Raw genomic sequence first — 15,375 nt, 5'->3', positions numbered from 1 at the left:
TATTACAGTCACCTCTTAAATGTACAGCCAGGTACGAGTAGAAAATGAGGGATTATAAATAATACCTGGCATGCCTTCACATTAAGATGAAGACTCAGCTGTCATAAATCAGCATCACATTAAAAAATCAGGCTATTACAACTTGAGACCCGAGCACAATAAAATGCAACCCAGCGCAGCAGAAAGCCAACGGCCAGCGGCGCAGAGCTCTACAGCTGGAATCCTTTGATTCCCTGTGTTAACTCGCAAACTGTGCGGCTAGCCGGCGTGTTGCAGAACACATGGATGTGGTTTAAAGGCCTGATGATCCCAGACAAATCACTCTTATGCTACACCTAGATGGAGGGAGAGTAGGAGGTAGTGAGGGACTTGCTTTGCCTCAGTTTGTGGTGCCGGAAACGAGATTCCTTTCTTTGCAATGCGCTTTGTTGATCACTCCAGAAACTTCTGTTCGGTCTTGGGAACCATCTAGAAGCTGCAGTTTCCTACACAACTTCCTTGTTGACGTTTCCAAGAATGCTGGCCTCATTTCTTCCACAGCAAAACTATAATCTTATGCTGCCAGCCTGATGTCATCTCTGTTGACGTCTGAAGTTAACAGCCTGGAGAATGCACAGTGGGGTCCTCAGACGCCTGAGGCTTTTGCTTTTGTTCGGAGCCTCCTTCCCTGACCGCACCGTGCTGCACCAGCCACGGCTCCGCTGCCGATGGCACACCTGCCAGCATCCGCTTCCACCGGTCACGGAGCAAAGTCCCTTGCAGGCTTTCTACCCCAATCCTCCCACCCCTACCAAGTCCCCTCCCTTTAGGACTAGCAGACTTGCAGTAGAAACCTGAGGAAAACAGCCGGCCTGCAGCTGCTGAGTGAGCTGAGCAAGCTGTTAGGAGCGAGTCCGTCCTGTTGCATATTTTTCAGATGTTTCTGGTGGAAAAGTTCCTGAAGCATCCACTCGAGCTGCGTGTGCTTGCAGCAGGGGGCTGGACGAGACAACCTGCCAACCCACGTGCTCCTCTGATCCTAAAACCTTCAGACAATGTTGACTATCAGCAAACCTCAGTTTCAGACACGACAGCTATAAACCCACGGAAGTTATTTTACACGGCATTTCTAAGCTGGCAAAAATTCCAATTAGCCAAGTATATTAGTAGGAAACTCGTCCTGCTGGTTGGGTGTTGGTGTATTTATAGCTGCACCTTCACAAGGAAGCTTCTTTATCAGGAGGCCTGAAAATAGCAACATTTGTACGCAGAGGAGTTGTGCAACACGGGGAACTAAATCTCTTCGGCCGAGTCAGGAGTCCTGTCTTAAAAATACATCTTGTAAAGAAAGAAAAATCTAGTTGTTCTCTTGATTTTTCTCAGGACTTAGTAAAAGCAAATTTTTAAACCATTTCACTAATGGGTGTTGTCATCCAATAGACTTAGACAATGCAAAAGTCTTGGGAACAGTCTTTTTATTTGGAAGTTCTTGAAAAACAAGCAAGAAGGAGCAGTTCTACAATCAGAAAGCATTTCTGTTTGGATCCATTTCAGACAATTCAAAGGACCACCAAACTCCATTGCCTACAAGATCCTTATCTGAGAAATGCATCAACGCACCATACGGGCATTGTGCATCACCATTCACGGGCACTGCCAAAGTCGGCTCGTGAGATGTAGCCTCGCATCCTTGTTAGCCAACTATGAGGTGCTTTGCTGTGCCTGCTGCTGTGATACACACTCGCATCAGAATAACAAACAGCTAAACATTTAGATTGATGTCCTCTCATCTACACTTAGGGTCAGCTGCCATTTGAGACAACCTCAAAACAAAATAACAACATTTGAGACAACAACGAGTGTAGAGTCCTGGTGAGAACAACGAAAGCTGAGATTTGCACCACTTAAGTTTATTCTGGCTCCGAGCACAAGTTCCAGTGAAATCATTTTTTTTCCCTTTTTGCTTATGCTGAGTGTTTGCGTTGGCACGGCCACGGGCAACGGCTAAAACTGGGGTTCAGTGATAATGTAAATAAAGCTGCAGAAAAGGATTACTCACAAACGCCAGCAGCAGACTGCTGAGCCCTAACAGACATGTGCTCCCTTTGGGCTTTTCCAGCTCTTTTCCTGTCCTTTATCTAATAGCTTTCCATAACCCATTAACTTTTAAAGCTTGCTCATGAAGTGTGGAAGGAAGAGAGTAATTGAAATCGCATCCTTATGCCTAGCCCTTAAAAAAACTCCGCTGAACAGATCATGTTATTTGGAGATGTAAATGCTTTGGAGAACTAGATCTTGATCCTGAGAGCAAATGTGAATTATCTGGATCTTCCCAAGCCCCAATAAATGTATTTGAAACATCCCCAAGGATGCAGCAAGGATGCAGGACTTGATGTGGCCCATCTTCCAACAGTCCAATGGAAAAGAGGAATGACTGCCAAATGCAAGGAGTCAATTATGGTGTAAGAATAAAACCAAAAAACAAGATGCGAAGTTTTACAGGAGATCATTAGAACATGCAGGAGATCCTGATAAAATGACTGAGGTCAAGACAACTTAGAAGATCCTCCCGTTGCAGTGAACTGTAGGAATGCTTCAGGGAAACCATAAATAAATAAAACAAGAAAAGCAGAACAAAATGGGAAAAAAAAAAAGAACAAAACTAACACTTTGCTATGAGAAAATGCAGAACTAAACCATCCAGAAACCGCTAGTCCTGTCTGAACAAAAAAGAAAAGTAAATCATGGGTCTCCCCTTGTTTTTAAAAGCACGGCTACTGCACTGTCCCAGTACAGAACAGATTTAATCCTATTCCATGCCTTGTGCATTGCCAGCAGCCTGTTTGGATTTGTCTTATACGTGGTTTAGGTTGTCTTGTATGTGCTCTCAAATGCGTTTGAGTGTTACTGCCACCTGAGAGCAGAACATATGGGGAAACAGTATCTGAGAGTAAGAAACCTGGAACACCACAATGTCGTATTTGCTTTTTATCCCATTTCCTCATGTTAATGATAGCTGCATTGGAGAAAAAACCTTCACGAGCTCCCCAGCTCTCAGGGCTGCAGGCTCCTGCCAGATGGGGGGGGCCCAGGGAAGAACAGGGGCTGCAACACAGCAAGTCCCCAAATTACCTACATCCTTAGGTTTGTGAACAGATTTGGGGGGGATTACCATTGTATGGCCTCAAAGAGGGCTCATAGCTCCCTGACCTAGGCTGGGGGGTTATTTTATACCATTGTCATGGGGCACACCAAAAAATTCCACACTGGTTTTCCAAATTCCTGAAAACAAGCAAGATTAAGCTGGAAAACCAGCAAGAAAAAAATAAAAATAAAAATAAAAATAAAAATAAAAATAAAAATAAAAATAAAAATAAAAATAAAAATAAAAATAAAAATAAAAATAAAAATAAAAATAAAAATAAAAATAGATGAGAGCCTGGTATAACCCCAACCAAAGTGTAAGTTTCTGTAGTTTCTGTTTTTCTGACTAGTTGTATTTTGTGTAGAAGTGACTGTTTTCCTGACTGGTTCAATTTTGTGTAAAGTGACTTTTTCTGACCAGTTATATTTTGCATAGAAGCAGCTGTTTTTTATGACTAGTTATATTTTGTGTAGAAGCACCTGTTTTTTCTGGCTGGTTATATTTTGAATAGAAGTGGCTGTTTTTTCTGACTGGTTATATTTAATGTAGAAGGGACTATTTTTCTGACTGGTTACATTTTGTGTAGAAGTGACTAGTTTTCTGACTGGTTACATTTTATGTAGAAGTGACTATTTTTCTGACTGGTTATATTTTGTGTAGAAGCGGCTGGTTTTTCTGACTGGTTATGTTTTGTGTAGAAGCAGCTATCTTTCTGACTGGTTTTATATAGAAGAGACTGTTTTTCTGACCGGTTATATTTTGTGTAGAAGTGACTTTTTCTGACCGGTTATATTTTGTGTAAAAGCGACTGTTTTCCTGACTCGCTGTATTTTGCGTAAAAGCGGCTGTTTTATTGACTCGTAACTCAACTCCCAGCAAACCGAGGCGTAAATCCGTGAGGGGAAGCCTTCCCCAAACACCCCAGGAGGGCTTTTTGCGCCCCCAGCCCCACCTGAGGTGCAGTAGGAGGGAGCGCGGCCCCGTCCCGCCTAAGGCACCCGCGCGCGCCTCCCCTCCCCGCCCCCTCCCTCCGCGCAGCCTCCCTCCCTCGGCACGCGGCCCTTCACGTCCCCCGCGCATGACGTCACCGCTCCCCCCCCCTCCACCAATCGGAGGCGAGCTTAGTGGCAGGCCGCCCGCCGGCGGCGCCTCCGCCACTCAGCGCCGTCCTTACACGGGCGGCCGCCGCCCCGCCCTCCCCGGCGCGGCGCAGGGAGGAGGCGGAGGAGGAGGAGACGGCCCCGCGGCGAGCCAAGATGGCGGCGCGTGGGTGAGCGCGGCGCGCCCCGAGCCTCCTCCCGCTGCTGTTGCGGCCGGGCCGCCTGCTCCTCCGGCTCCTCCAGCCCCTCCGCCACACGTCCCCGGGGCCTCCGGGGAGCGGCCGCGAGCGCCCCGGGGGAGGCCCGGAGGCGGCCCGGAGGCCGCGGGTCCCCCTCCCCGCCGCTCCCCCCCCCCCCCCCCCTCATTGTGTGCCAGGCCCCTGCCCGCCTCCCTCCGCCGGGGGGAGCCGCGGCGGCGCGGACCATGACCTCCATCCACTTCGTGGTGCACCCGCTGCCGGGCACCGAGGACCAGCTCAATGACCGGTGAGGGGCGGGCCTACCGGGACGGGGGCGGGAGGGGATCCCCTCAGGGCCTGGGCCCCGCCGGGAGGGCCGCAGCGCCGCCTCCCCCGGCAGCTCGGCCCCCCCCGGGGGGCCGTGACCCCCGCCTCGGGGCTCCCCGAGGAGGACGGGGCTCCCCCCCCCCCCCCCGGGCAGCAGCACACAATGCGGCTGGGACGGCGGAGAGGAGGAGGATGCGGCGCCCTGCACAGGCTCGCAGCGCGCTGTGCCTCCCCCCCCCCCCCCCCCCCCGACGTTTATTTTTTTTTCAATAAAGGAGGCCCCGTCGCCGCTGCCGTGTGGCTCGGCGAGGGGTGGCGGTGCCGGCCTGCCCGCCCGGCAACCTCGCGGCTAACTTTGGTCTGGGTCGCGGGGGAGAAACGGCAGAGCGGGGAGGCTCGGAAGAAAATCGCTTGGAGGAGAATCGGCCTGCGAGCCGAATTTTCTGCCCTCCGCGATGTGTTTTTGACAGCGCTCCGTGCAGCTGGCTGCGTGCTTTCTGTGGGATTTACCAGTAGCGTGCACTGTAGTTTGTAAACGCCACTGCTGGTCTTATCTGTAAATTCTTTAGAAACGTGCAGATTTTCGTTTCTTAGGAGTTTGTGCGTGAAAATAATCTAGATTTATAATCATCGCTGGGTAGAAATTACATATTTTACATTGTACAGAAATACTTTAATTTTTACAATTGTTTCTTAGATATTTATGAAACTTTAAAAAGTGCACACTCTTGGTTATATATTTCTTTTTTCTTTTTTGTGATTTTACTGGGTTTCAGAATAGGTCAGGGTCCAGTTCGCTTCCACAGTTGTTTGCAGTTTAGATTAGGAAAAGTGATCTTGTAGAGAAACGCTATTTAAATTTTACAAGTGTTTTTGGTTATTTATATATATTTTTTTAAGTGGATGCTTTTGGTTATATTTTTAGGGATTTTTGTGATCTTACTGGGTTTCAGAACAGGTCATGGTCCAGCTCACTTGCCCTGTTGTTTGCAGTTTGGGTTAGGAAAAGTGACCTACCTTTGCTGAGACAACTCTATTAAGACACGGCAGAGGTTCGAGGGCATACGATGAGGAAAATAGGTCATCGTAAAGATAAAGTTTCAGCCGAGCTGCATCATCCCTGCTCTTAAAAGGGGGAAAAGAAACTCGTAGTGATAAAATAGGTCCTAGACTTGAAGCATGTCAGTGTGGAGTGTGTTTTTTTTTTTTCCTCCTTAACTTGATGATGCATTTTACAGGACCCGCTTCCTTTGGGGAGGCCTGCCCATTCCTAAGGGATTGTTTGGCTTTCTCCACAGTAACGCGTTCAGATTTGGCATACATCTTCCTTTAGAGTGACAGGCTGAGAGGTGATGCTGTAGGAGGAGTTCTGCTGCTGCTTCATTGTGCTGGTTTGATTTAGGATAATCATCTGGGACTTCAAACTTCAAAGGACCCCAGTGGTTTTTCTTTGTCTTTCTTTCTTCCTTTCCCTTTATTTTATATTTTTTTAATGTTGATAGGCCCTTTAGAAAACATGTAGCATTTAATTATTGCGCTTTGCTCGGAGTGAGAGAGCTCATCTGGTTTTTCTTTAATGTAACCCGTTTTCTTCACTTACTGTTAAATATGGTGTCCCTTCAGTCTTCATAATGCTTCCTAATTTATTTTTTTTTCTGCTTCTTACCATTGGAGCAGCTCTTACAACTTCTTTTGATACAGGAAGCTTCATCAAGCGTTGTAATTAATACATGGAGAAGGCTGCAGAAGAGCCTTTTAAGTAGTGACTTATTCTGAAAAAATCAAGTGGCCCCTCAATCTGAGCTGCAAGTCATAAATTTCCACTTGGTAAACATAATTTCACAAGAAGTGTGGTAGCTGTGCACCAGAACCTGCAGTGCAGGGAAATGGGAACGATTCAGAAATAGGGCTGAAATGCCCGTGCATGTGCTGGAAATGCCAGCTCAATTTTATCAGCATTGTTGCCTATTACAATTCTGTCAATAGAGATTAGGATCAAGATAGCTTAATGAATTTTCGTGTTATGTACACATGGAAGTTGGGATCCTGGAACATCTCCAGTGTCTGTAATGTTTCTTTCCCTCCTTGCCCTCCACAGGCTTTTTGAGGGCGCGCTGCGGGTCGTGGTCAGTATCCCCAGTTGCTTTTTTCAGTCTCCATTCAGAATGATAATTGCTTCCCAAAATCCGATTTTGGGACTATCATTCTGCATTGTGTGTGTTCATTACTAGTGTGCGTAGAACCTGGTTGACTATATTGCTTTCGTGAGTGCAGTAATCACATCCTAAAACACAAGGGATTTATTGGTGCAGCCCTGGTGTGAATTTTTGTACAAAAGTATTCGGTGCACTTGTCAGTAATCAGTGTGGATGTCTGAAGTGGACAAGTTGTGTTTGGAAAGCATCCTTTTCTTGAAGTGCTGCTATGCTCTTAAGCGGTCTCCAAAATGTGAGGAAGTAGTTGTTTTCAGTTTGATTTGGTGCAGTTTGTGTCACTGTTCTGCAGTTTTCATTCTATTTTCAGTTCATCTAGTTATCCATCTTACTCAGCAGCGACTTGGAGAGCAGCACAACGCTGCGAAGAACAGAAGAAAAAGTAACTTAAAACCGCAGATAATTGGGAAGACTCCCAAATGCGGGCACACATCATCGGAAAGTGCTTAACTAGTATTTTTGAGAACACTTAATGCTGTGCCTTAGTGGTAGTTATTAGACCTCTCTCAAATTACTTGAAGCAATGTTGGCTTCTTCATGGTACTCATCCAGATGTCTGGAAGCTAGGTGTGCTGGAGAAAGCTCACAGAGTCCAAGGTTATATTTACTCCTGAAGCTGTCTCAGATTTCACTTTTTGAAACGGGTAACGGGCTGAACTTTTGTTTTGGATGAACTAAAGTAATTAAACCTTTTCCACGAAGTTTATTTAGGAAGGTGGGTAACTCAGAATTCTTCCCTTAAACAATTCCTCTGCAAACTGAATATGAAAACTGTAATGGGAGAAAAATCAGGTATGGCCTGCAGTTTAAGGCTCTGTAAAGTATTTGGGTTGTATATAATTACTGTAACCTTTGAAAAAGAGAAGCCCAGCTTCTACTGCAGTGTGTGTTAAACATATTTTATGGGTTATCCACCCCACTCCAGGTATGTTTCAGAGTTGGAGACGTTGTGCTTTGTAAAGGAAGCTTGATGCCCAATTTCATAGATAGGTCTGTCTTAGAAAATGTTAGGTTTGGGTAGGAAGCGGGTGTAACCATAGCGAATAGCTATTTCGTGGCTGTTATGAAACCTCCGAGGAGCAGCTTAACCTGCTGCTCTGTGGAATGGGAGCCTTGCTCCTCGCGTTGTGCTTCATGGCTTTCTGTAGATGAACTCCCCGTTGGGGATGGGGCTTGTCTTGAGGCTTTGCTTTTTGTTTTTACCTTAACGCAAAGATAATTCTTGACAGCTAAGCCATTGAAGTGGTAGCATAGATAGGGGAAGATGTCATTTTTGAAGTGGTTATTATTGATGCATGGGGTAATGTCCTTTTTTCCTTCCCCTGTGAAGATGAGACCCAGTGAATGTGGTTAAACAGAGTATTTTGCAGTTAAGGTGAGTGGCATGCAGTTAGTTCTCTCTCAGTGGGCTGCTTGAAGCGAGCGTTGTGACAAAGTTCACTCGAAGCTTCAGTGAGTGCCTGCCTGCAGTCAGCGCTGGGGCAAGGAAGGGTTCTCTTGCTCTTAAGTGAGTTTGTTTTGCCTTAATATATTCAATGCCTTTCTCTGTTACTTTAGGCCATGAAGCGTTCAAGTAAGTAAAATTAACTAGGGTGCTTTGCATGGTCCATGTTTATACCCTCTGACAATCAATTTCCATGGAAAAAGCACCTGGCAAGAACGCATCCTTTCAGTCTGTGCCTGCGTGTCTCCTCGCTCGTGTACATGAGAGTATCATTGGCATGGTGATGGGTAAGGGAAGAGTGGATATGTGGGCTGCTGCTCCGGCGGATTCTTCCCCCTTCTTTGCATTTACTGATGAGCAAATCGGTTAAAAATCCCGAGCAGATGTTGCTGGAAGGAGCTGGGGCAGGGCGTGGTGTGGTTCTGTGCAGGGAGCCAGCGGGGATGTGGAGCTGGTGTCCTGGCCCCGAACGCCTGCAGGAACTGCGCGTGGAGGGGAAATGCTCCTGATAGCGCGGCTTTGGGTAGCCCACAGCTCCGTCTTCCACACCCACCGGCCTCCTGGGAGACCCTGTCCTCTCCTGGCGAGGAAGGCAGCCCTAGCATAGATGTCTCGGCTGTCATTCCACGCAGCCTGCGGTGCTGCTCAGGGCTGGGGGCAGAAGGGATCGACTGACTTGGTTTGAAATAGAAAACCTGTGAGCTGCATGCAGCGCTGCAGCCTTCTATACACATGCGTGTAGCTCACGTGATTTATTTGGGTGTGCTTTAAACCGTTTCCTAATCTAATGTAGCGAAGCTGAAGTTAGCCTGCCTCAAACAGAAATGGATGGATCGAGGTTTGATTACGGGGAAACCATTGCTGGTACAGTGCTTGAGTCCTGTGAGTTAGTTGCTTCATGAGACTTTACTGATGGGAGATGTGCTGATTTTTGTTAAATTGACTTGTTTTAGAAGAGAGTGAGGGAACGTCAGGGGTATTGTGGCATTATTATCAGGCTTGTAGTTGGAAACACTTTTTAAAAAAAAAAAATAAATAAATAAAAGGTTTTAGCTGTGTCAAGCAGTTTGTACCACCAGTGTGGTTCATATATTCAGAAGCAGGGCATTAGGATTTGATCTCTTTATTTCAATATCATTATTTAAGGGTGATAATTTGGGAAGTTAAGCATCATCTTCAGCCCAATTTAGTATCTTCATTTATTAATCAAAGCAGGTTCTGTGGAAATTCTGCCTACATGTTTACTTTCTTAAATATGTGAGACCTTTTCTGTAGATCAGAATAAGAAATCCGAGATCAGACTTTTGTCTTTGGGCAGCTTGATTCTAATTTTGATAGAAAATAAAAATGTGGTTAATTGACTAATGTAACTTCTGTTAAAACAGTTCAAAAACTTTAAATGGCATATACGCATACTTTCAAGGCCAATTTTTCACTAGCTGTTCAGGATTTTCCTGTGAGCCAATTAACGTTTCATATGTGATTGATTGTCCAAGGTTACTTACCCATAGGCCAGTAGCCAAGGCCTTTTTGGGCTTGGCTCTGCTAGGGTCCTTTTCTGGCTGTAAGTTGTGCTGTGCCCCAAAATGTTCCTGGGTGGGTGAGCATCAGAAGAGATGGGTTTAAAAAAAAAAAAAGGATTTTGAAAAAGTGCTGTACGAGGGAGAGTAGGAGTGAAGAGCAGAGGAAGAGGAAGCAGGATTGAGGTCCTTCCATTTTGAAAGCAGCAAGTTTATTTTGGCTCCTGTAATGCGACACTGTACTGCGAGTGATCTGAAATGAGAGTAGCCGTGAGCGGTCACGAGGAATTTAGTAAAATAGCAATTGGGGCACAAACATTGCCTCTTTTCCCTTTTCAAATCAGCTGTGGAGTTCGGGCGTTCTTGTTGAATAGACCAATAATTAAGTAAGATTAATGGGATCTCATCTTAATAGTTGTACTTTAAGTATAGCAACGCATGACAGCTGCAAGAAAACCTTTTTAACTCTTAGTTTTCTTAGGTATCAGTCAACAACATTTATGTTCTGCTTCTTTGATTACAGCTTTCAACCTCTGCAATAGCATGCTTTTTAAGGTAACTTTGGTACGGTATGTGTTTATTAAATACTACAAAAGTATTCTCAGTGGCAGCTAGAGCAAGATGTCTGTCATAAATATGTAATTAAGCCATATGGCTTTAATCGATGCATGTTACACTTTCTTTCTTAAACGTCCTGAAGTTTGAGCAGATAACTGTTCAGCACCCAATTACATTTGTGTCAGAAGTTACTTAACGCTCGAGGAAAAACAACCAGGGATGTACCTAAGCGCGGCAGGCTTTGCAGGGTGTTGGAGCTGTGTTTTTACCGTTAACAGCACGGTTAATTGTTCTCGGCTTAAATGGACTGCAGTATGTATTTGAAAATTACATGAAGAAGGGGAGGGGACTTCAAAGCAGCTTTGATTGTAGTGATTGCACTGACGGCTGCCTAGGTAGTTTAATTTGCAAGATGTTCCCTATAAAAAGTTTTGTCTTCTCCTGCATTGACTCAACAGCTGCTTTAACTGAAATAAAACCAGAGAGAAAAACTACTTGGGCTTCTCTGCTGCACAACCTTTTTTCTTCTAAACTTGAATTCAGTGAAGCCTGGTAAGGGTTTGGCTCTTAGTAACAACTTCATGTAGAAGACCCCAGCAGCAGGCACCTGTACGTGCCCCAGGGAGAACGTGGGAACAAGGCCTGGTTGCAGTGGCTGGAAGATTTTAAATGGGGAGGGAACAGTTAGGAGAAAAAAGTATTGAATTAAGCATGAAAATAGAGATTTTCAAGGTATACGTGTTTTTGTGCAATGCGGTGAGCCTGTCAGTGTAAATGAGGATGGTCACAGCATCGATGAGTCTACTACAGCAACAATTACCCAGCTTTCAGACCTTAAGCTCTTCATCATCTTTTTAGCACAGTACTATTTTAATAGTAAGTTCTATATTCTACTCTTAAAATGTTTTTCTTTGCTTCAAAAAAAAAAAAGTCAACCAATATTGCCTATTTCTCTCTTACCCTTCCCCTCCAGGGAAAATTAACTGCTTTGTTTCAAATTAAAGAGCTCTTCTGTATGTTTGAGAGAGAACAGGTACTGCCTCGGTCACAGAGGTATGAGATTTGCCAGTTCTGTGGACTGCAGACATGCTGAAAAAGTGAGTAAGAAGGTGTAAGGTGGATGCAGTGGTCATCTACGTTTCTGTAAAATACTAGCTTGGGTCCTGTTGAGCAGTGATGTAAGCAGTGAATTTGCTGTCTTTGTAATCTTTGTCTACCTCTCGAAACTCACTGCTGCTGCCTGCACTTGCCAGCAAAATTGGTGACAGTAAATGCTTCACCCTGTCTTCCAGAAAATTTTAGCTGCTGTGCTTTAAAGTGCAGTATGCTTTACACTACTAAATCATATTGGTACAGAAAAGCTTTGAGTGTTAACTTGCCACCCATTTTCAACGCCCCAGCAAGATTTTGTTGCAGTGCTAAAAATGATCTTTAACACAGCATTCTGTGTTTTGTCTCATTGCCTATTTTTGTCATCCCGAGTCCATTAACGTTATGCCATAAGGTGTCTCTTGGAGACTTCTCAAATAATTTACATCCAAAAAGAGATTACATGTGTGTTCTCTGCAATTTTATTTTGGGTAGCTTTTCTTCTTCGGTAAGCCAGTTACTACCTTGTATCAGAAAAGATGTTCCGAAATAGCTCAGGTCCTTTGTGTTTCTGATTTAACTTTACAGTATGGCATTTTCGTAAAGAATGTGGAATAAAAACTGAAAACATCCAGATGATTAATGCTATTTTGGAAGTTGGCCGTGTTGGAACTACTAACCGTCACTGTTGTTTTATTGCCAGCCGCGAGGTCTGCCAGCTTCGTTTGTGACATGGGTAATGTAACTCAACAGATGAGAGTGTGGAGGCTGCTGGGGGGTTTCATAATCCTAAGAAATGGATGTCTTCAGACACACAAAACAAAACCCCAAAACCTTGGAGGGGGTGTGCTTTTTGTTTGGTTGTGTGGGGGCTGTTTTTTTTTTTTTTTTTAACACACTCTGATCAGCATTGTGGGCATTAAGAAATATCTTGAGTAATCTGGGATGATAACACTCATACAGCTGCACTTTTCCAATTCACTAGAAAATAGCCCAAAAAGAAGCTTGGGTGCTTTGTGCACAGGGTTTTGTGGTATTGCTTTCTGCAGCATGTTAGCCATCATCTCCAGTTCAAGCTGGATTCTCATTTTTGTCTTTTTTTTCATACTGTGTAGAAAGTAGTAGTTGACTGGTTCAAGACAAGCCTGTAGTAAAATATTTTTTTCTGAATGTTTGCTGTCTTCCATTATGCTTCTTTCTCTCATCTCCTTTAGGTTCCCTCAAACTCAGTTGTTGGGATAGCTTATCTTTTCACGTACATAAAAACTACTTCTGTTGTTCTGATACAATGAGATGGATCTTGACTGGGACCTCTGGACATTACTAAAAATTATAATTTCACCATGTATTTTCCAGTGTGGGCTCTGACGTAGACTTATGGACAAATATTTCTGCTACACTGCAATAGTTACCCACGTGAATGTAGTTGAATGAGAAACCTAAACCTTACTCTTTCATCTTGCAAAATAATTTTTTTTGAACATATCTCTGTGTTTATTCTTTCATTTATAATATGGCATTCCACTTTTCTCTGTCCACCCTAAAAATGATCACAGCTGCAGTTATTTTCTAACTAGTAAATATCAAGAAGTCTCCTTCAGAAAAGGAAAAAAACTTATGGCTTTTAATACTTTTCTTGAGAAAAGCTTTTCATAGAACTAGGTTGTTGTCTGACCTTTAATGTGGATCTGTTTCTTAGGTTGTTGAAACTGCTGTGTTCAGCTTTGACCACACTTAAAACCTTAATAATTACAGTGTCTGTCTCCCCCTCACCCCATTATTTATGCAGTTTGCTGACTTTGGTAAAACCTATCTCCAGAACAGGGATGTAAAGGTCCTGAATAACGCACTCCAGCAATGCAAACCATACGGCCTTGCCGTTGTGGGGTCAGACGAGGTAGGCAAAGCACGCCGTGCCTGGGATTGCCCTACGCAGGCTGGGCAGGAGCAGCAGGGCTTTGCTGGAGCGGTCGAAGCGTGTTTCGTTCCCTTGTGGAGCGGCATCTGCATCCGGCAGGTCTGTTACCTGAAATAGTATGGCCGCAGGCAAAACGTGAAGTAGGAGGTACCCAGCGTGCTGCTTCAGGAGCTCTTGTAGAGGAACCAAAATGCTGGTTACGCTGAGGGGAAGCACCTGGAGTTTTGTGGCTGCGGTACAGACAGATGGAGAAGAGCAAATCTGTTTTCAGCAGTGGGGGGAAAAAAAAAGGTATTGTGATGAGCTCCGCACCTCAAAAGCTGGGTTTTCTTTTGAGTTATTTTGCCTACGGTGTGCATCTGACAGTGATTTGGCTCTTGTTTTTCTGGCATGGTGCTTGCTCTCTACTCCCTATGCCAGGTCTCGTTCTGTTCCTACCTAAATCAAAGATGCAGTGTCTGAGGGGAAGGTTTTGAAGTTGTGTGTTTGGTAGAAGAAAGTACAGCGTGAGGAGGAGAGCTTCATGGTTTTTAAAGGCAGTTTTTAACAACTTGGGAATGCGACATGCAGATGCGGTTGTGGCACCAGGGTTTTGGCTAGAGGTTTCAGGCCTTCATGTATGAGGAATTGGCAAGTAAAGGACTGGACTTGCTAGAGGATCTTTCCATAGTGCTACAACTAGCCAAGACAAAAAGTACTTAATAAGTTAACAATTCTTACCTTAAAAAAAAATTGTAGCATTTGAACGTCCTTATCAAAGGCCATTTTCTGACTTTGCACATAGTGGTCATGGCTTCAAAAAGCTTAATGCAAGAACTGGAGGGAAAATGGTGGCGAGATTATGACCTGGGTTCCCACAGTATCCACAAGTAGGACCAGGACCTGGCTTTCCTGGTTTTAAGCTACCATGGTGGCTCACAAGGAACTTCTGAAGGATCTTCAGCAATTTAACACTACAGGACACAAAAAGTTCCTTATATTTTTACAATAACCAGGGATGTACTCTGATAGCAGTTGGTTTTGGTGGAATTGCTACAGCAAAGACTGACGGGAAACATGAGTTTTTTTTTTCCCCCCATTTTTGTTTAAATGTGGTCTTTTAAGTTTCACTCGTTCTGGTCCGCCAAGTGTACAGCTTCCTAGCCACGTGTTGGTAGACAGCATTTGCACGTTTCTTCACATCTCAATACTAACTCATGTTATTTAATGTGGATGTTTTTCAAGTATCCTTGAATTAAGCCATGAGGTTCTGAATTGCCACTCTCCACATTTTACTGTCACGGAAGGATTTACTTACTGAAGTGACAGGTGACTGAATAGCCTACAACTTGCATTGTCTGAAGATTGGGAGCTCACACCCAGCTGAGGGAGTTGGTTCAGTTGTTGAGCTTTTAATGGCCTTCTGGCTGAGGAAATAGCCTCGTGCTAAATGTTAAACAGAAATTCGGTGCAACTATAGGGACTTTGTGCAGGTGAGCAGAGTCTGGCAACATGAAATGATGATCTGATGCATTCTACACAAGAGAACAGATTTTTGTCTCGTGTTGCCTGAATCCACGACCCGTATTTTTGGAAGTCTGCTGTCATTGAATTTTGCCTCAATCTGATCTTATGCTTTCTCCTGTAGCGTGAGTCGTTCCTTTCCCCCCCCCACCCAGAAAGTCCTAGGGATCTAGGCAACCTGTAGATCTATGTCTGCTTCACTACGAAGTTCTCTGAATATTGTACTAAGCAACAACACGTGTAGGTGTGCTGTAACTGCTGCGTGCTGCTCCTGTCAGGATCTTACCGTTTCTGATTTCTTTCTGTTTGTATTCGGTCTTTTTATTACAACCCTTTTCAGAAGGGGGGCTGTGCTGTGCCATAGCTATTTTAGGGTAGGGGTGTTTGCTTATTTAAGAAG

General features: G+C 44.5%; 1 protein-coding gene across 17 annotated transcripts in view; it reads left to right on the top strand.

The window, feature by feature from the left end:
* The first annotated feature begins 4,323 nt into the window (after window positions 1–4,323).
* UBR5 (ubiquitin protein ligase E3 component n-recognin 5) overlaps window positions 4,324–15,375 on the top strand; it is an 83,861-nt gene continuing 72,809 nt past the window's right edge. For 15 of the 17 annotated variants that reach the window (XM_080580621.1, XM_080580619.1, XM_080580622.1 and 12 more), the window contains exon 1: window positions 4,325–4,710. In XM_080580621.1, the coding sequence (XP_080436747.1) occupies window positions 4,649–4,710 (62 nt within the window). In that variant the 5' untranslated portion in view covers window positions 4,325–4,648. Of the gene's footprint in view, window positions 4,711–15,375 lie in introns of all 17 variants that reach the window. The other 2 variants (XM_080580625.1, XM_080580624.1) reach the window with 1 other exon arrangement.

Source organism: Anser brachyrhynchus (assembly GCF_964034855.1).
Source record: "Anser brachyrhynchus genome assembly, chromosome: 2".
Taxonomy (NCBI): Eukaryota; Metazoa; Chordata; class Aves; order Anseriformes; family Anatidae; genus Anser; species Anser brachyrhynchus.
Note: the sequence above shows the minus strand (reverse complement) of the source record. Positions and strands in the feature narration are given on the sequence as shown.